Genomic DNA, 22226 nt, shown 5'->3' on the forward strand with positions numbered 1-22226 from the left:
AAAAGACAGACGACTTTCCTCACCCTGTAGTAACTTTACATTTAATTTCCAACAATTTTGACCCCTACGTGGCACTCCCTCCCAATCTGCATCCATCACTACACCCCTATGGTCTGAAAAAACCACATCCACCACTAGCACACTACGCACATTTACTGCACGTGGCACATACATACGATCCAGTCTCACCGCATAATCATGTCTAACAAAAGTATGCTCTACTACCCCTCCCCTGCATACATCCTTTAACCCCACCCCCATTAATAAATCCCCCAAAATCCCCAAACAACACCCCGTTTCTCTAGGTTCCACATCCTTACGTCGTATCACACAATTTCAATCTCCTCCAATTATCGCTACATTTGGTAAGGCATGCAAATAATATACTAGGACTTCTTGAACAAATTTAGTTTTAGTATGAACATCTCCCTCTGCTGGACCATATACACACACACCAAACTGATTTGTTCCCAACCCCATAATCCATCCACTCTAATCACCCTCCCCTCCCCCACTTCACAACAAACGGGCTAGTTTCCCTCACCAGAATGGCAGCTCCTCCTTTCAACCTTGTTGCATGCTCCATGTACACATTATATCCACTCATTTCCAACTCGTATTCTGCTCTGTAATTGTGTTCCTGTATGAACACTACATCCACACCAAGTCGCACCAAATACTTGTTAAACCACTTACGCTTTCTCTCAGTTCTCAATCCGTTAATATTTATTGTCACTTAAAATCTACAAATGGGTTTTCCTTTTGTCCCCGGTGGTGACTTATCTCCAGTACGTTTTGCAACACCCCTTTCCCACCTTTGGAAACCACCTTCGCAAACCCCTGATCCTTGGGGTCACTAGACCCTCTCTTCTTGACCTCCGCCCAAGACTTTTTCCCAGGGTGCTGGGCAGGAGTGAGCACGTCATCTGAGTCTGATAGCGCAGAAGTGCGTTTTCGTGTCCTACCCTCCACCTGCATTGTAACGTTTGTTGCAGCATCTTGGTGCACCTCCACCTCCACTGCCTGCACCATCAGGCCATTTGTCTCACTCTGCTGTATACCTCGTTCGCCCACCACGCCGTCGTCTTCAACCGACCTCATAGCTGAGCCTGGGTCCCCCACATGTCCGATGATCTTGTCATCTAACAAGATGTCCAACGCCTTTACTAACGACGCTTCCACTTCTTCACCCAAATCCGGTATGTTCTCTTCGAATACCTGATGTATGTCCAACGATGAAGATTCTCTCCATTGTGATACATCTGCTGCTTCCATCTCCTTTGCTTTATCCACCTCTTCACTCCATGACAACCCTTGTTTAGGCAGTGTTGCAAAAGACTGCTCTTGCTTCTCAGCAGCCTCGTCCACTGTCTGCCATTGGTGTTGTACTGGGTATCCATGTCGCTTTCCACACTGTGCCACAATGTGGTCATATGACCCACACAAGTGACACGTTCGTCGTTGCCCCACGTATGTTACATAAACTTGAGTTCTAAAATCCTGTAACATCACATAAGATGGTATGGGGTGTCGTAGTGTCATTTTAACAGAATATGTTCCCTCAAGCATTCCTGCATACGGTCCAGTAGCCCACCGCCCCGCAGTGGTTATGTGAACCGTCCCATAATTACTTAGTTCACTGCAGATGTCAAAGTCATTCGCCTCAAAAGGCACATTTCTTATTTTGACCCATGTGTAGTACCTTGATACATTATGGAGACGCACTGACACAGCTGAGTTGAACGGTATGGTGATCTCCTGATACTTGTCTACCACTGCCTCATAGACATTTGCAGATGTTAATTTCACGAAGATCCTCGTTGTTCCATTTAGAGCCACACCACTAATCTCTTCATTTGCAATGCCAAATGTATCGCGGATGATCGCCGGTAGCAACAAATCGATTGAAGATCCCATAACAGCCCCACAGGTCAGCTCAATACAAACAGTATTGATGCGTCGCCGGCTGTTCAGCGCCATGTTGTAGAAAATAAAGTTGCCACCAATCAACACTAGGGGCAGCAGCAGCGCACGTCCTCACCACACAGAGGTTGAGAGATGAATATTTTATTGTGGCAACGTTTCACTCTCCAGGAGCCTTGTCAAGCCGTAACGGCTTGACAAACTTTGTGCTAAATGCCCTTTATATATAAAATATATTTTAGTATGTGTGAATGTTTTGTAAGGTGAGTAAGTCTGTAATGAGTATGTGTGTGTGTGTGTGTGTGTGTGTGTGTGTGTGTGTGTTGTCTGAAACTGATTATGTATGATTATATTAATTTTCTGTATTGCAGATGCAGTTGTGGCAACACATGAGCGTGGTACCCGCCCTGTTTGTTGTGTGCGGCGCCCTGCCCCAGATATCAAGTATCGTGAAAATTCCTGAATTTCCTCTGGAGCTCAAAAATTTTAATTTTTCTTCGCTGCTGTACGGCGGCAGTATAAGTGCCAGTTTGGCAGCTGCTGGTCTTGGCATCTTCGAGGTAAACTGCTGGTACTGATTTGTGATCCAGTAAGAACCATAGGAACATTTCCTATGGTTTGTTATTATTATTGTTGGCCAATATTTATTATAGCTACTCAGTCGAAATTAAACATCTACTTCTTTTTAATAATATAAGCAAAGTATTCAAACCCTGGCAACTACATTCATTTCGTGGGCAAATTGTTATTTTAAGAGATAATAGACACTTAAATATTTTACAAGAGGAGGATTGTATATTGTTTTTTGAGCGTCTGCCCAGTTAACGACTAATATTCAAACATAACGTTCCAGTGATAGTATTGGTTCATGAACAACATAGGCCAGACTATTGATTACCAATTGTAAATTACACAAATTTGCATTTTAGAAAATTAGTGAAGAGTGTTTTCAAGAGTTTTAACCGATTCCTGCATCAAAAATGTGAATTCCACAGTTGACCAATTTGGTTGACGTATGTTTAGGCTTTCTAGGTTGGATTGCCTGTTAAGATAGGGTTGGGTTACGATAAGCTGGGTTAGAAGCCAACCTAATCGAATCCAACATAACGTACCCAAACCTAACCTAACCTAACGAGAAAAAAATCTATCTATAATAATTTAAAAAAAAAATGTCCACTGAAAAACCCACTTTTAATATAGGTCTATATTTACTACATGTACATGTACAAGGTATACAGACCATAGCTGGCATCAGTGACATACTACTATACAGAAAGCCACTTGTTATGCTGAGCATTTTGGGCAAATTAGGTCAGTGTCCCAGGATGCGACCCACACCAGTCGACTAACACCCAGGTACTCACTTCACTGACGGGTGAACATAGACAACAGGTGTAAAGAAACACGCCCAATGTTTCTACCCTGGCTGGGAATCGTACCCAGTTCCTCGCCGTGTGAAGCGAGCGCTTTAGCCACCAGCCCACCAGCACCCAATATTATATAATATAAACTGTCGAGATGCAGAAGTAAATAGTGACCTTTTTGATAACTGGATGTATTTCGGTCGTTGTGTGATCCAAGGAAGGTATCCCCGTGTTGCCTGACCACTCTAGTCCCCTGCACCTCAATAAATATGACTGGAATAGCGTAGAGTGCAGCATAAGTTTGTAATGCAGTTAAATATTAGCACTGAAGATCTGAAGCAAATCACAAGAGGCATTCACAAGTTATCATATAAAAGTCAATATTGCAACTGCTGCAATAAAAATGGCAAATTGGAGCACACATAAGTAGTACCTAATTCAAACCCTCAAGCTAAATTGAAGAGTCCCTCTCAAGTTATCTCAAAGACCAATATCTTAAAAACAGGAAAGTCTGTATCCATTAAATTTAAAAACGCTCTTATAAATGATATTTTTTTTTTCTTTACAAATTTTCGACAGTCCCACGAGACTAAATATTTGATTTTCTTTAATTTTAAGAAAATTCATATTTGTGGAAAATTACATTTACCTGGATGAATCTCATTAGATACATACAAGTAAATGGTAACAAAGATAATTATTAGTTATCAAAGTTACAGAGACAAGCAGGAATTTTTAGGACACCTAGGTCGCAAAAAATTTCGCCCTTCGATACCTATCATAATCTATCTCTCCACAAATTGCTCTAGACCTATATTAATTGCAAATGAAATGTTCATCACCAGGAATTCTGGTAAAATTTAATATAAATTTGTGGACTGTATATTAAAATTAATAAATGATTACATATACACATTTATATAACAGAAGGAGAATTTATACTCATAACACTCACCAATTAGTCTGGAGATTACTGTGTGTCATGTACAGAACCCCCCTCTAACTAAATTTATGATGATAATACTGGCCAGAATTACAAACATAATTTAGATAGCTTATCTGAGGTTCCAGGAGCTGTCCTGTACATCTGCTTAATGCTCAAGTTATGCAGGAATGCACATCCAACAATTTCGGCTCCTATTTGATAGGTGTTAAGCCCAATATAACCCCTAGAGCGACGAAAATTATACACCTTACATTAACGTGCTTGTATTACATTCAAAAAAACAATGGCGACTCTCCCTGCTCGTCAGCACAGGTGCAGAGCCTCCCTGTCAGTTCCATTCTCTAAAATACACTTTTAATCAGGTTTATTTACACAGCATAATTTTGGGAAATTATTTTCCACAATATTAATAAAATTGGTAAAATGGTGCAGTGACGCGCAGACAGCCAGAAATTATTGCAAAAATATTTCCATTTTAGATACACCAGTTTTTAGTCATAATTTTAAATTTATATTGCTTGAAGTGAACGCCAAGTTTTCTTTTAATGCAGCCTACAAACAGAGAAAATTTGAATCCGATCAATCCTAAGTTTTTTAGTAAAGTTTCATATTTACACAAACTCAAATTATAGTTTGAGAATCCATCATCATTAATATTTTTAAGATAATCAGAAAAGAATTCTTCAGTTACTGAATATAAATAAATATCAATATTAAGTAAAAGTGGCAAAACGAGACTTACGCAACTCAGTAACAACATAAATCTTAAATTCAGGAAACCAAACCAGTGAAGAAAATTTGAAGCAGATCAGATGAGTGATTCTCGAGTTACGGCACAGATTTTTCGATTCCAAGTTTTTTTTTTTTAATTATTGTACTACATCAACAAATCTGTCGGAATGAAAACCAAACTTCATAGTTGACTATCCTGGACATAAGCTGCAGCTGCCACTAAATACTGAAGACGTCCACAAGAGGCAAGCAGAAATTTTTTTAACCTGATTTAAAGGGAATAAAAATGCGACACTTTTATATTTTACACTTAAAATGGTGAAATCTGCTTCTCCTACACACATAAATTTCATTTTCCAACATCGTCGAATTAGAAGCATCTTTATCAATGTGTCAAGCAACGTTACTGAGGATTTTGGACATCATCCCAGCTGTTCTAGGATGCTGGGAATGGCTTCAGAACTTTGGTCATAGGGAAGGTAAACAAGCCAACTGTTCCAAGAATCTAGTCCTCGTTTCCGTAAACAAGCATTCAAAAATTAGAAGCTGATTGGATGAAGCGTTCTTGTGTTACGAACGAAACTAAAACGAAAGTTGGAGGAAGAAACAAAGCAAAAACAGAAAAAAATCCTTCAACCACATAAGTTCCTCCTTCTAGGATACCTAATTATTATTATTATTATTATTATTATTATTATTATTATTATTATTATTATTATTTCTACTGATATTATTATTACATTAACTGGGAAGCACTAAGCTCAAGGACTCACACTGATTTCAGGGAATGAGAGGTAACCAGGTCTCATTTTAGGATGGGGATGATGGTTCTAATTCCTTGGATCCAGAGCGTTGCACCAGTTTTAAAGTGAGAGGGCCCTAGACCTATCAATGGCCTAGGATTTCAAGATGGTGCCATTTTAATTAAGAAAAATTTATTAATTGGCATCCCCGAAGGTGGAATTGTAAGAGGTTGCTTGATTTCTTTTTTTTTTTATCTTCATCCAACTTTTCGATTTTGCTCATAACTCGAGAACGTCTCATCCAATCGGCTTCAAATTTTCAACGCTTGTGTACTGTAACGAGGACCAAATTCTTGGAACACTTGGAACGTTCACCGGCATCGCTTCAAACGTCCAAAAAGTGCATCGTAGTGCAACGACAGTGAAGAGTGAAACTCAGCAGTGTACGCGCAGACTTGACTGATGGGCCGAATAATGTAAAAAAAAAATAAATATTACCATTAAATCATGTTAAACCATTTTTCAGTTTACCTATTGTGAATGTCTTCAGTATTTAATGGCTGATGCATCATAAGGTCGGGATAAGACGGTACCGATTGGCTTGTGCACTGGCCTGGAGTTTCAGGACTCTTTCGCTATGGATTCAAAACCTACCCGTTCCCTGGTTTGTTTACAGTTGTGTTATTACGACTTCGTGTGTCAGTACCTGTTAGGTTTCGTTCTCGTGAAGGCAGTTAACTTTGTTGATGAAGTAAAATAGCAAGAAATACTCGGAATCGTTGACTTTTCTGAACACAATCCTCATGTTGCTATTGGCTGGCGTAAGTCCCAGTTTCCCAGTTTTGATTAAATATATAGTGATATTAATTTTTTATTAAAAAACTAAAGAATGCTAATTCAGATCATCTCCAAAATATTATTGTCGATGCAGTTAAAAACAAGAATAACCCCGAAGTTTAGTCAGAGCAGCTGCAAATTTTAAACTTTATTGTAATAGTTTAAGAACCTGGAATCGTTGGAATCAGAGAAAGTATTGAAGAATAATTTTTATTATTGGTGTGGAAAATTACATTTATCTGAATGTATCATTATGTACATAACAATAAATGAACATAGATAATTATTATTTATCAGTTAAACAAGTAGGAATTTGGGACACCTAGGTCGCAAAAAATGTCCCCTTCTGATACCTACCACTGTCATATCCATAAGTTGCTCTGGACCTATTAATTACCAATGAAATATGTATAACCAAGAATACTGGTAAATATATAAAATTGTGAACTGTATATTAAAATTAAAAAAAGGATTATATATTCACACATTTATATAACAGAAGGAAAATATCTTAATATCACTCACCAATTTGACTGGAGATTAATGTGTATCATACTCAGAAAACCTCACTGTCTATCTATGAAAATAACACTGGCCAGAGTTATAACATAACAGACTTATCTGAGGTTCCTGGAGCTGTCTTGTCCAGTCGCCTGATATCTCAAGTTATGCAGGACTGCACATCCAACAATTTCGCCTCCTATTTGAGAGGTGTCAACCCAATTTTAACCTCTAGAGCACAAAAATTTCTTCCCATTACACTAACGTTTACTTGGCTCATTCAAACCAAAATGGCGACTGTCCTTCTGCGCAGACGCAGGCTTTCCGTTTTCTATGACATAAATATTATTAAATACAGTATGGCCATCTATTTACATATAACTACTGTATTTCTGGAAAATATATACAGTATTTTCCACACTGCAGCCGGCCGGAGTTCGTTGCTAAATGACTCAAATTACTCCTTCCTTTAGGAGACGATTCCAGCCAGTTCTGGCTTGAGTGGCAGTTCTCCTAGTAGGTCTTACTACGATTTCATCATCCGGCATCACTTGGTCTGCGTTATCTTCCATATCACTCGTGTCACTTTCCCTCAGATTTTCATTTACGTTTGATTGAACTCCTAATTCCAAGGGAATCTATTAATTGTGCATAAACTTTCCTGGCCATGACACAACACTTTGACATTCCTGACAACACCTTGTGCATCTGGGTACAATGTCAATACTTTGCCCAGAGGCCACAATGTTCGATGTTGTTCAGTGTCAATTAACACAATATCACCTGGTTGAATGGTCTGTCGATTTACTGCCTCTGTCGCACCATAAAAGTGTTCACGTAGTATAAGAAGATAATCCTTATGCCACACATTAGACCAATGATCAATTACTTTATTTAACATTTTAAATTTATTATTACACAACACTGCCACATCATTGTAATCTTCATCACTTTCTTCCGGATTATCTCTATAGACAGGGGCAGCTTCCAATTTCCTTCCACATATTAGGTGAGAAGGTGTTAATACATCTGCATCAGGTGTATCACTCATGTACGAGAGAGGCCTATTATTTATACGATTTTCCGCCTCCACTAACACTGCACGGAATTCTTCCAAATTAATTCTCTTCCGGTGTAGTACTTTACAGATACACCTTTTCACTGTGTCTATCAGTCTTTCGTACAGCCCCCCCTGCCAAGGGGATCTAGGAGTAATAAATTTCCAGGTACACCCTCGCTGGGTTAACAGAGATTGAACATCGTTACTATTATTTAATTCTATCAAGTGTTGAGCACCTGCTACAAAATTTGTGGCATTATCTGAAATCATCAATCTCGGACAGGATCTTCTAGCTGCAAATTTTCGAAACAGCTGTATAAACTGTTCTGCAGACAAGTCCTGTGCCACTTCTAAATGAACTGCCCTAGTTGCAGTACAGGTTATTGTCCTCATCGCCTCCGAGCCGTGTGGACGAGCTGCGCAGACGCTCCTGTTTGAGTTTGTTTTGCGCAGTTTACCTGATTGAGCTGCCCCTAGCGTTGGTTGGTGGAAACTTTATTTTCTCCAACATGGCGCTGAATAGCAGAAGAAGAATCAACACTGTCTGCATTGAGATGATCCGTGGTGCTGTCACAGGATCCAACATGGATTTATTATTACCAGCGATCATTCGCGATACCTATGGTATAGCAAATGAGGAGATATGTGGTGTCGCATTAAATGGAATGACAAGAATCTTCGTTAAGATGACGTCTGCACAAGTCTACGAGGCAGTGGTCGACAAGTATCAGGAGACCATCATACAGGTTAATACAGCTGTGTCGGTGAGACTTCATGATGTATCTCGACATTACACCTGGGTGAAAATCAGGAATGTGCCTTTTGAGGCGACTGATTTTGATATTACCAGTGAACTGCGTACTTATGGGACGGTTCACGTAGCCACAGCAGGGAGATGGGCAACTGGACCGTATGCAGGTGCGCTGGAAGGCGCGTATACAGTTAAAATGACTCTTCGGCACCCTATTCCTTCATATATTGTGTTGAAAGAATTAAGGACTCAAGTCTATGTAACGTATGCGGGGCAACAACGTACGTGTCGGCTATGTGGGTCATATGACCACATCGCGGCGCAGTGTGAGAAACGAAGTGGGTACCCGGCACAACAGCAACGGCAACAGCAGCAACAGCAACAGCAGCAACAGCAGCCAGTGGACGAGGTTGGTGATGAGCGAGAACAGTCTCTTGCTACACCGCCCCAACAACGGTTGTCATGGAGTGAGGAGGTAGACAAGGAAAAGGAGCTTGAATCGCCAGTTGTAACGCTACAAGGAGAATCTCAGTCATTGGACATACATAAGGTTTTTGAGGAGAGACTACCTAATATGGGTGAAGAAGTGGCGGCGTCTTTGGTAAAGGCGTTGGATGACTTGTTAGAGGAATCGGTCCTAGATCAGGTGGAAGACCCAGGCTCAGTTCTGGGGAAGGCTGTGAATGATGGTATGGCAGAAGATGACGGTTTGTCGACGAGAGAGTCTACAGGATTGAAGGTGCATGCAGTAGAGGTGGAGGTGCATCAGGACGGTGCTTCAGATGTCAAAATGCAGGTGGAGGGCGGGACACGAAAGAGGACTGCAGCATCATCGGATTCTGATGATGTGCTCACTCCTGCCCAACGCCCTGGGAAAAAGTCTTGGGTGGAGGTACAGAAGAGAGGGAATGGTGAACCCAAGGATCAAGGGATTGCAAAGGTGATTCCCAACAAAGGGGGGAGGGACAGAGGTGTTGCAAAACGAACTGGGGTAAAGTCAATGCCGGGGACAAAAGGAAAACCCATTTGTTGAATTCAAGTGTTTTACTATAAATATTAACGGGTTGAGAGCTGAGAGGAAGCTTAAGTGGTTTAATGAGTATTTGGTGAGACTTGGTGTGGATGTGGTATTCTTACAGGAACATAATTTTAGGCCTGGTTATGAGTTGGAAATGAGTGGTTATAATGTGTACATGGAACATGCGACACGTTTGAAAGGTGGGGCTGCCATTTTGGTAAAGGAAACTAGCCCGTTTATAGTAAGGCGTAGTGAAGGGGGGGAGGGGAGGGTAATTAGGGTGGATGGAACTTGGGGTAGGGTTCCCATTAGTTTAGTATGTGTATATGGTCCGGCTGAGGGTGACGTGAGTATTAAAACTAAATTTGTTCGGGACGTGCTGGTCTATTTTTTACGTGGTTTACCGAATGTTGCAATAATAGGCGGAGATTGGAATTGCGTGATACGTCGTAAAGATGTGGAGCCCAGAGGTGCGGGGTGTTGTTTGGGTATATTGGGGGATATATTGACCGGGGTGGGGTTAAAGGATGTGTGTGGGGGGGGAGGGATGGTAGAGCATACCTTCATTAAACGAGGTTATGCGGCGAGGTTGGACCGAATGTACGTGCCTTGTGCGGTCACTGTGCGGAGGGTGGATGTGATAGATGTGGTTTTTTCGGATCATAGAGGAGTGGTAATAGATGTGGATATTGAGGGTGTGCCTCGGAGGGGTCCATCATTTTGGAAATTGAATGTAAAGTTATTAAAGGAAGAGGATAGTCTTTTGTCTTTTGGACATATGTGGGATCGTTTAGTGGTAGAAGCACCAGGGGATGTTGCCATGGTTAATTGGTGGGAAACAATAGCTAAAAAACGTATCAAGGAATATTATATTAATCGAGGGAAGAGATATAATCAGTTACAATACGGTTTTCAAAAATATTTAGAGGGGCAGTTGCGCGACTGTTATGCACACATTAATGCTAATTATCCTGTTATTGAAATTGAAAGTTTGAAGGAAAATATCCGGAATTTACAAAATGAGAGGTTTGATGGGGAAAGGCTTAAGGGCGGGATTGAGGAGGTTTTGTGGGGAGATCGGCCGTCGGCGTGTGTGTTGCGGAGTCAACACACACGTCGCAAGGCAATGGAGTTAATGGGGTTGAATGTTCAGGTAGGTATGCAAGGGTATAAAGTGGACCAGGTGTTGACGACGACTGAGGGTATGAGTGGGTATATTGATGCTTGGGTTAAGTTGAAAACGCAAAGTGTGGGAATAAGTGAAATAGCATTACAGTCAATTGGAAGGTTTGTGCAGTGTGAGTTGACAGAGCATGATCGATTCGTTTTGGAAGGGCCGATAACGGAGTGCGAGACATGGGTAGCTTTATCCGGGGCGCAATTAGGAAAGGCACCAGGAATTGATGGGTTGCCCAGTGACTTTTATCTCCAAAATTGGAGCGTTTTAAAAGAATTTTTGGTAAGATTATTCAATATCATTAAGCGGGATCGGGTTTTAGGGGCACAGCAGCGGATGGCTGTGGTCGTTTTAGTGCCTAAAGGTGAGCCATTAACAGTTAAAGACTATCGTGCTATTTCGTTATTGTGTGGTGATTATAAGATTTTTGCAAGAATTTTAGCTAACAGAATAAAAAAGGTCCTGGGTAAAGTGATCGATAAGGGACAATATGGGGTGCCGGGAAGGTCTATGTATGACGGGCATGGTTTGATTAGAAGTTTTATTGAAGAAAGAGTAAAATTGGGAGTGGGGGGGGTGTTGGCTATAGATTGGGAGGCGGCATATGATAGTGTAGAAAGGGAAGCGTTATGGAAGATTATGAGATGGCAGGGGTTTGGAGAGGAAATTATATCATGGGCCAAATTAATGTATCAAGATGCATCCTTGCGGGTGCAGGTAAATGGAAGGTTAGGAGAACAAATTCAGATGAGCAGGGGTCTACGTCAAGGTTGTCCCCTTTCACAAATATTTTTTGCGTGTTTACAGGATCCCTTTTATAGAGGAATTAGGGTCTTATTGGCAGCAAATGGGGTTGGTGACGAAAGGGGTGGGGGGGCTGGCATTGTTGGATATGTTGATGACACAACGATTTTAGTAAGTGGTAACAGGGATTTGCCTCGGGTGGAAAAGTTAGTAAATGTTTTTGAAAAGGCTTCTGGCATGTCAATTAATAAGGAGAAAACGAAGTATATGGATCTTGGAGATAGGTTAAGTGAGGAATGTGAAGTAGTTGAAAGGTGGAAAAAGGTGGACCAATTACTGATATGTGGGATCGTTTATGTAAGTGATATCAAGTTAGCACAACAAATAAATTCAGTGCGTATTGTAGATGGTGTACTGAAGCGCCTCAGTGGTTTACGAGCTGCACACTTAACTTTGCATCAAAGAGTAATTACAACAAATGTCCTATTATATAGTAAACTTTGGCATGTAGCAGCAATATATCCGATACTTCGTAGTGAGATACAAAGGTTACAAAAGCGCGTTTTTAGATTCATTTGGGGTACTGGAAGCGAATGGTTAGGTAGAGCGGTTGTCACACTCCCGGTTGGCCGTGGAGGGCTGGGTCTTATAGCTGTTGAAAAGAGGATTATGAGTGTGTATTTGAAACGTAGTTATAAGCGGGAGGGGGGGGCGAGGGAAGGCGGACTTCATAAGATACGTCAGGATATGCAACGGTGGTGGGTGGGTAGGGAGTTCATAATAGGTGAGGCAATGTTACGGGTCATCATAAACATGAGCGATCCTTCACATATTAAATTGGGAAACCTTGATGGGGTGGAAGGTAAGGCAGTGGTAGCAGTGGTAGAAGGTGTTTATCCGATGTATGATTGGCGTAATATCTGGGGGCGTTTGAACAAATTACGTTTAAAACCTAAAGTACGAGAAGTAATGTATAGATTTTTACATGGGATCTTACCGTCTGGAATGGTTTTATTCCATAAGAGAATACGGGAGGATGGGATATGCAAGGCTTGTGGTGGATGGGAGACTGTTTTCCATATAGTGTATTTTTGCGAATGTATTGAACTAATAAGGGTTTGGTTGGGTAAGGTAATAAGGTTAGTGGGAGGGGGGGGTTTGCAGGTGTTGAGGGTTTTAAGCTTAGACATAGGTGGGGTGAATCAGATGGTAGAGAATGCGGTAGGGTATATAATTACGGATTATATTTATATGTCTTGGGCTATGAGAGGAGCGAACGTGTGTGAAAGAATTAATGCATTAACAGCAACTTTTTATAGGACAAAGTGTAGAAATAAGGAGGTGTATGGGGGGAGATGGGAGAGGGATTTAAGTGAGGGTTATAGGAATTTCACTTTACGGGATTTACGGGAGTTGAAAGGCAGGTAAGGGGGATGAAATGGGCTGGTTTCCTAGAATGGTCGGTAGCATGACGAGTTTGATGAATGTTATATGAGGTATGTCTGGGGTGCAATTTTAACATTATTTGTTCCGAGTGTTTCAAGTACAATACAGTTATATTTGGAATTATCGACCTATAACTATGTATGTGTATATATATGCATGTGTTGTATGTGTGTGTATATATGTATGTATATGTGTGTGTGTGTGTGTATATATATATATGTATATATATATATATATATATATATATGTGTGTGTATGTATGTATATATATATGTATATATGTATGTATTGTATGTATGTTTACTTTCTTGTATATACCTTTAATGGTTTTTCTCATGAACATTTTCAATGATATACAATACATATTTTCTATGCGCATTTATGATTTTGATACAATGTGTAAATGTCAAAATGGCTTTTTATGTTCCAGTTTAATTTACAATTGTATTTTTGTAAGCACAATTGATTTGGTGCCAATAGAAGTATGTAGTTTAAGAGTTTTACGAACCCTTGAAGTTGTAAGAATTGGATGAAGTTATTCATGGTTGAGTTGACATAATATTATAACTGACGTTGTAAGTGATTGTGTTCAATTAGACAACATACTTTATATACTTATTTATATGTATGTACATGTATGTAAATTGAAGTCTGATTTTAAAGGTGAAGAGTGGGTTTTCCTTTTTTTGTTCTTTTTTTTTTTCTCTTGATGGTAATACAAGGTTGTATCATGTACACCAACAAATATGGTTAGGGGAATGTGGTAAAATTTTCGTGTTGATTAGACATTTATAATACAGATGAAATACTAGGCTTAGGTTAGGGTAAATTTATGATAATTGTGGAATGTTCTTTGATTCAAACTGCTCTTTATTATACTTGTATTTTATTATTCTAGTGTGAATTAAGAGCAAGGATGATTAATTTGAGGAAGAGTTAATATAGGTTTGCATGTTTTTGCGAAAAGTTAACTTATCCACATGTAGCTAGTATAGGACAATTTTAAGCTTCGGTATCTGATTTTATATGTAGGTAATAGTGGTCATATTTGTTATATTGTAATGTTATTCGTTAATGTTTCAATATCTAATGTAACGTTTTTTCAGTTATTTGTTCATATATTGTCATCTTTATGGTTTTTCCTTTTGTCTATTGTCTATTGTTGGTTTTAAATAAAATATAAAAAAAAAGTTGCAGTACAGGTGAACAAACAAACATACACTTTCAGTGGAACACCATTTGACGTACCTGTTAAAATTATTGGACCACTATAGTCTACACCTGTTACATCAAATGGTTTCATTAATTGTACATGCTCCTTTGGCAATGGTGGAGGACCTGGGTACATATAGGATCTGGCATCCACACAGCGACATATTACACAAGATTTAATCACCCTTTTTACACTTTGCCGTCCTTGTGGAATCCAGAAAGTTTCCCTAATACAATTTAAGGTATCTTGTACCCCACCATGCATTACATTTTTATGGGCATTTAGAACAATTAAATTTGTGAGATGATGAGTTTTGGGCAGTAAGATAGGGTGTTTAGCATAATCACCCAATTCAGCATTTTGTAACCTACCTCTGCACCTAATTACATTGTTCTCTAAATACAGCCCCAATTTCTGTATTATGGAACCTTTCACAATTTTTCTTTCCATCATCAATTTAATCTCATTTCCATAGATTTCCTCCTGTACCCTCTTTATCCAATATTCAAGAGGATGTGAAAACTTATATGATATATTCATCTTGTTTAGAAATTTAAACACCAACTTAGTTACATTGATTAGTTTGGGTAAAGAAGAATACCTATCTTTTTTTTTTTTTTTTTATATTTTATTTAAAACAGTGCGATACAAATAGCAGAAATATATTAAAAGATACACGACAAAAGCTTACTGCACTAGAATTTCACTTAACCCGAAACCTAATATTGATACCATACTGCACAGTGGTAATACACACACACCCAACACACTGTATATTACAATGGTAATACACTCTCACACACAACACACCGTATATTACAGTGAATATACACTCACACTCAACACTATACATTACAGTGATATTGTTTTATTTGTTAAAGAACATCTCTAACAAGGTTACTTATACAAAACATCAAACACTGGAAATTATAAAGATTGTACAATAAAAGAAGAGATATAAAAAAAAAACTAAACACGCACAATGACACACATACACAAGCACACATAGGTGAGGTTTCTGCCTGTCAACACACACGTATGAGAGACTAAATCTAAGATCTCAGGTGCTTAACAGAGCACCACGATACTCAAACATTAATTTAGGCGATTATCACAAGATCTTAACATACATAGGTATTTAGGATACAAAGAAGGAAACGGGATAATACTAAAAGTCACAATAAAAACATCCAATATAACAAAACAAAACTACGATGTGAAATTTTACATCTCAGCGGAACTAAGAAAAAATGATGCAAGTAGTTACATGTAAAGCACACTAACACAGCATAAAATATAACAAAATAAGAACCAGTAGCTTATGCTAGGAATTTTTTTTTTTTTTTTTTTTTTTTTTTTTTTTTTTTTTTTTTTTTTTATAAACATTACACTTGAATCAAAATCATTAAAGACACCTATAACATATTTGAGTCATTGAAAATTTCCATCATAAAGTCCTTGAAATGATTTATGCATGATAAATGATAATATGCAATCGTAGTACAACACATTTCTAAATAATAACTTTTTAGTTCCTGAAACCCTCGGGGCAATAACCATATTGCCCATAGATATCAAAACTCAATTATACATCCTTATAAACAGCACTCCATGCTCACACCCAAGTCTAGGAAAATAGCCCGTTGTGTCCCCTTACCCATTTTGCAAATCCCATAAATCCCTTAATGTGAAATTTCGATAACCCTCACTAAAATCTCTCTCCCATCTCCCTCCATACACCCCTTTATTCCTACACTGTGTCCTATAAAAAGTTGCTGCCAACGCATTAATTCTTGCACGCACGTCCGCCTCCCTCATAGCCCACATCATGTATATATAATCCGTAATCATATACCCAATCGCATTCTCAACCCTTTTATTCACCCCAGTTATATCTAAACTTAAAACCCTCAAGACCTGCAACCCCCCTCCCCCCACTAACCTTAAAACCTTACCCATCCAAACCCTTATAAGTTCAATACAATCGCAAAAATACACCGTATGATAAATAGTCGCCAATCCTCCACAATCCTTGCATTCCCCATCCTCTCGTATTCTCTTATAGAATAAAACCATTCCTGACGGCAATATTCCATGTAAAAATCTATACATAACTTCTCTGACTTTAGGTTTTAAACGCAATTTGTTTAAACGCCCCCAAATATTACGCCAATCATACATCGGATATACTCCTTCTACCGCCGCTACCAAAGCCTTACCATCTGCCCTATCAAGATTTCTCAATTTAATATGTAAAGGATCCCTCACGTTTATAAATACCCGTAACATTGCCTCACCTATCATGAACTCCCTACCCCCCCACCACCGTCGCATATCCTGATGTATCCTATGAAGACCGTCTCCTTTCACCCCTCCCTCCCGCTTATAACTATGTTTTAAATACATACTTATTATCCTCTTTTCGACATCTATAAGACCCAGCCCTCCACGGCCAACCGGGAGTGTGACAACCGCTCTACTTAACCATTCGCTCCCTGTTCCCCAAATGAATCTAAAAACACTTTTTTGTAGCCTTTTTAACTCACAACGAAGTATCGGAAATATTACCGTAACATGCCATAGTTTACTATATAATAGCACATTCGTTGTAATCACCCTTTGTTGCAAACTTAAATTAGCAGCTCTTAAACCACTGAGGCGCTTCAGAACACTGTCAACGATACGCACGGAATTTATTTGCTGTGCTAACTTGAAATCATTTACATAAACGATCCCACATATCTTTATTTGGTCCACCCTTTTCCACCTTTCAGCAACCATTCCGTCCTCACGTGACCCTTTTCCAAGATTCATATACTTTGTTTTCCCCATGTTGATCGTCATGCCAGTAGCCTTTTCAAAAACTTTCACTAACGTTTCTACCCGAATCAAATCCATGTTTTCTCTCACCAAAATCGTCGTATCGTCGACATATCCAACAATGCCCGCTCCCCCATCCCTTACATTACCCATCCCCTTTGCTTCCAATAAAACCCTTATCCCTCTATAAAAGGGATCTTGAAAACAAGCAAAAAAAATTTGTGAAAGGGGACAACCTTGACGCAAACCCCTTCCCATCTGAATTCGATCTCCCAACCTCCCATTCACCTGCACACGCAAGGTTGCCTCCTGATACATTAATTTGGCCCATGATATAATTTCCGCACCAAACCCCTGCCATCTCATGATCTTCCATAACGTCTCCCGTTCCACACTATCATATGCCGCCTCCCAATCTATAGCCAATACCCCCCCCTTTCCTAATCTTACTCTTTCTTCAATAAAACTTCTAATCATACCGTGACCTTCATACATAGACCTGCCCGGCACCCCATATTGTCCCTTGTCAATCACTCTGCCCAGGACTTTTTTTATTCTGTTAGCCAAGATCCTTCCAAAAATTTTATAGTCACCACATAATAACGAGATTGCACGATAATCTTTAACCGTTAATGGCTCGCCTTTAGGAACTAGGACGACCACAGCCAACCTTTGTTGTTCCCCTAAAACCCCATCCCGCTTCATTATATTGAATAAACGTACCAAAAACCCCTTTAAAACGTTCCAATTTTGAAGATAAAAGTCGCTGGGCAACCCATCAATTCCTGGCGCCTTACCCAATTGCGCCCCAGATAAAGCCTCCCAAGTCTCACACTCCGTTATCGGCCCTCCCAACATCAAACGATCATGCTCCTCCAGCTCACACTGCACAAACCTACCGATTGACTGCAATGCAATTTCACTTATTCCAACACTTTGCGTTTTCAATTTAACCCATGCATCTATATACCCACTCATACCCTCCGTCGTCGTCAACTCCTGATTCACTCTATACCCCTGCATACCTACCTGAACATTCAACCCCATTAACTCCATTGCTTTGCGACGTCTGTGTTGATTCCTCAACACACACGCCGACGGCCGATCTCCCCACAAAACCTCTTCGATTCCACCCTTAAGCCTTTCCCCATCAAACCTTTCGTTTTGTAAATTTCGTAGTTGCTCCTTAATTCTTTCAATTTCTATAACAGGATAATTAGCATTCGCTTGTACATAGCAGTCGCGCAACTGCCCCTCTAAATATCGTTGGAAACCGTATTGTAACTGACTATATCTCACTCCTTGACTAATATAATATTCCTTAATTCGCTTTTTGGCTATCGTTTCCCACCAATTAACCAAATCCACATCTCTAGGTGCTTCAACCACAAGGCGTTCCCACATATGCCCAAAAGACAAAAGACTTTCCTCCCTCTTCAATAACTTTACATTTAATTTCCAAAAAGATGGACCCCTTCTAGGCACACCCTCAATATCTACATCCATTACAACTCCTCTATGATCCGAAAAAACCACATTTATCACATTCACTCTCCGCACTGTAACCGCACTAGACACGTACATTCTATCCAATCTCGCCGCATAATCTCGTCTAATAAAAGTATGCTCCACCATGCCACCCCCCCCACACACATCCATTAAACCCACACTCGTCAATAAATCTCCCAGGAATCCCAAGCAACAACCTGCTCCTCGAGGCTCCACATCTTTTCGTCGTATTACACAATTCCAGTCGCCCCCTATTATCGCTACATTTGGTAAACTACGTAGATAATATACTAATACATCTTGTACAAAATGAGTTTTAAGTCGTACATCTCCCTCGGCCGGCCCATATACACATACAAAACTTATGTGTGCTCTACCCCATAAACCATCCACCCTAATCACTCTCCCCTCCCCCCTTTCACTATGGCGTACTACAAACGGGCTATTTTCCTTTACCAGAATGGCGACGCCTCCTTTTAACCTCGTCGCATATTCCATATACACATCATAACCATCCATTTCTAACTCATATCCAATTCTGTAATTGTGTTCTTGGATAAATACCACATCCACATCTAGACGCACCAAAAATTCATTAAACCACTTTCGCTTCCGCTCAGATCTCAAACCGTTAATATTTATTGTCAAAACCTTAAAGTCAATTAATGGGGTTTTCCTTTCGTTCTAGGTATAGACTTTTCACTTATACATTTTACACCACCTCTATCCCTCCCTCCTTTTTTGGGAACCACCTTGATAAACCCTTGTTTCGTGGATTCTCTGTTCCCTGTCCTCTGTACATCCGCCCAAGACTTTTTTCCTGGCCTTTGGGCAGGAGTAAGCACGTCGTCTGAGTCTGATGGGGTCGCAGTTCGCTTTCGCGTCCTACCCTCCACCTGCATTGGGATTTCTTTAGTACTATCGTGATGCACCTCCACTTCTGCTACATTTACCGTCATACCATGCGACACACTAGACTCAATGCTTCCATCCGTCGCCTCACCATGATGTTCAACCGATCCCAAAATTGCACCTGGATCCTCCACATGGTTGACGATCGACTCGTCTAACAAAACATCCAGTGCCTTCACTAAAGACGCCGCTACATCCTCTTCCCCCATAGTGGGCAGAGTCTCTTCCAATACTTTATTTATGTCCAGTGACGGTGATTCTTCTCGCTGTTTTGCATCCTCCAAAGCATTCTCCTGCGCTTTTTCTACCTCTTCACTCCAAGATGTCCGTTGTCGAGACGGGTGAGCATAAGACTGTTCTCGTCCCTCAACTTCCTCGACTTCTTCCGGTTGTTGCTGTTGCGATATTTGGAGATTCCCACGACGCTTACCACACTGTGCCGCTATGTGGTCATACGACCCACACAGCCGACACGTACGACGTTGCCCCGCATATGTCACATATACTTGAGTTCGAAATGCTTGCAACATAATATAGGACGGTATGGGGTGGCGTAAGGTCATTTTGACTGAATATGTTCCCTCCAAACTTCCAGCATAAGGTCCAGCGGCCCACCGACCTGCAGAGGCCATATGAACCGTACCATAATTACGTAGTTCATCTTTTATAACAAAATCAGTCGCTTCAAAAGGCACATTCTTGATTTTTACCCATGTGTAGTATCTTGATACATCATGAAGACGTACTGATACAGCTGAATTGACGGCTATAATGGTCTCTTGATACTTATCCACCACTGCTTCGTAGACATTTGCTGACGTCATTTTAACGAAAATCCGTGTCGTCCCATTAAGTGCTACACCACATATCTCTTCATTTGCGATACCATAGGTATCACGGATAATCGCCGGTAGTAACAAATCCATCGTGGCTCCCGTGACAGCCCCACGGGTCAACTCAACGCAAACAGTGTTGATGCGCCTGTTGCTATGCAGCGCCATGTAGGAAAATGAGCAGCACACGTCCTCACTACTCAATGACTGTTGACGAACTGGTGTAGCTCGCCTGAAACAGCAGAGGGGTGCAGAGCACAACCGCACTCTACCGTGGTCAGGCAGCGAATGAAACTTAGTTACATTGATTAGTTTGGGTAAAGAAGAATACCTATCTATATCAATGGCTAAGGGAGGACAAACTATTGGAGCGGTGGTCACAGTAATTTCAACAGGAGCAATATACGCCTTTTGTACAGGCCAATTAGCTTTATTTACCAACCAGCTCGGTCCTTTAAACCATGATACAGCATTTACAAATTTAGCATAAGGTAAATCTCGAGACAAGAAATCAGCTGAATTCTCCTCACCAGGTATATGATTAAATGTTAACACATGCTGACCCAAACTATTATACTTCTCTTGCACCTGATTAATTTCATCGATTCTGTTTTGTACGTACACAATTTTACTTTTTCCATTACGAATCCATTGTAAGGATACCTCATTATCAGACCAAATTACAGTGTCGCTAATATTTATCTCCTGCAACTTATTTCTTATATAATTAGCTAATTTGACACCTACATAAATGGCTGTTAATTCCAACTGACGTAAGGTACGTGATTTAATTGGAGACACTTTAGCCTTAGACATAACAAGAGAAATAACACTATTACATTGAAGGTAAGCAACTGCTCCATATGCCAATTTTGAAGCATCACAAAAAATGTGGAGTACATTTTTCCCATTTGGATTGGCCACCTGGCCAATTGGAATTTTCTCATAATCACCAATTAATTCATCCCACCTGTTAATGAATTTCTCAGGTAGAATTTCATCCCAAGCACATTTAAGTTTCCATGCTTCCTGAATTAATAATTTCCCTCTTATAGTAAGGGGGGACACTAACCCTAGTGGATCAAAACATTTGGAAACTTCAGCAAGCAAAACTCTCTTAGTTAATTTATTGGGCATACTGTAATCATTAGGTTTTAACATTAACAAATCTCTCTCAGTATCCCAAGTTAATCCCAATACATTACTACATTTTGGCACTTCATCTCCAGGGTAATATTTACTTATTTTGTCCTTTAATTTGGACGAATTACTATTCCATTCCCTCAGAGGCATACTTGCACTTTGCATTATTTTATTAGTTTCTCCATAAGTCATTAACAGTTCCTCTTCAGTTGACGTCACACCCAGGAAATTGTCCACATAAAATTGTTTGCTCATTACTTTACTCAATGGACTTTCCATACGTTTAAGGTGTGCATTTATCGTCGCTTGAAATAGGAACGGACTGGATGTAGCACCAAATAATATGCTCCTAAAGCGAAAGGTTTTCAGAGGGCTAAGTGGGTCACTAGGATTCTGAGGCCAAAAGAAGCGGGTACAATCCCGGTCAGCCTATTGTAAACCCACTCTTATGAAAGCTTTACTTATGTCAGCCGTAAAGGCATAATGCTTCACTCTGAAATTTAATAAGATATCTCCTAATTTTTCCGTCAACGACGGACTTGTCATCAAACAGT

At 40.0% G+C, this 22226-nt stretch overlaps 1 protein-coding gene across 1 annotated transcript in view; it reads left to right on the forward strand.

Moving 5' to 3' along the window:
• Positions 1-22226, forward strand: part of LOC128689546 (uncharacterized) — a 62890-nt gene that overhangs the window by 35585 nt on the left and 5079 nt on the right. The window contains exon 2 of the mRNA XM_070093624.1: positions 2295-2483. Coding sequence (XP_069949725.1) covers positions 2295-2483 — 189 coding nt within the window. The remainder of the gene's footprint in view (positions 1-2294; positions 2484-22226) is intronic.

This window comes from Cherax quadricarinatus, chromosome 3, assembly GCF_038502225.1.
Source record: "Cherax quadricarinatus isolate ZL_2023a chromosome 3, ASM3850222v1, whole genome shotgun sequence".
NCBI lineage: Eukaryota > Metazoa > Arthropoda > Malacostraca > Decapoda > Parastacidae > Cherax > Cherax quadricarinatus.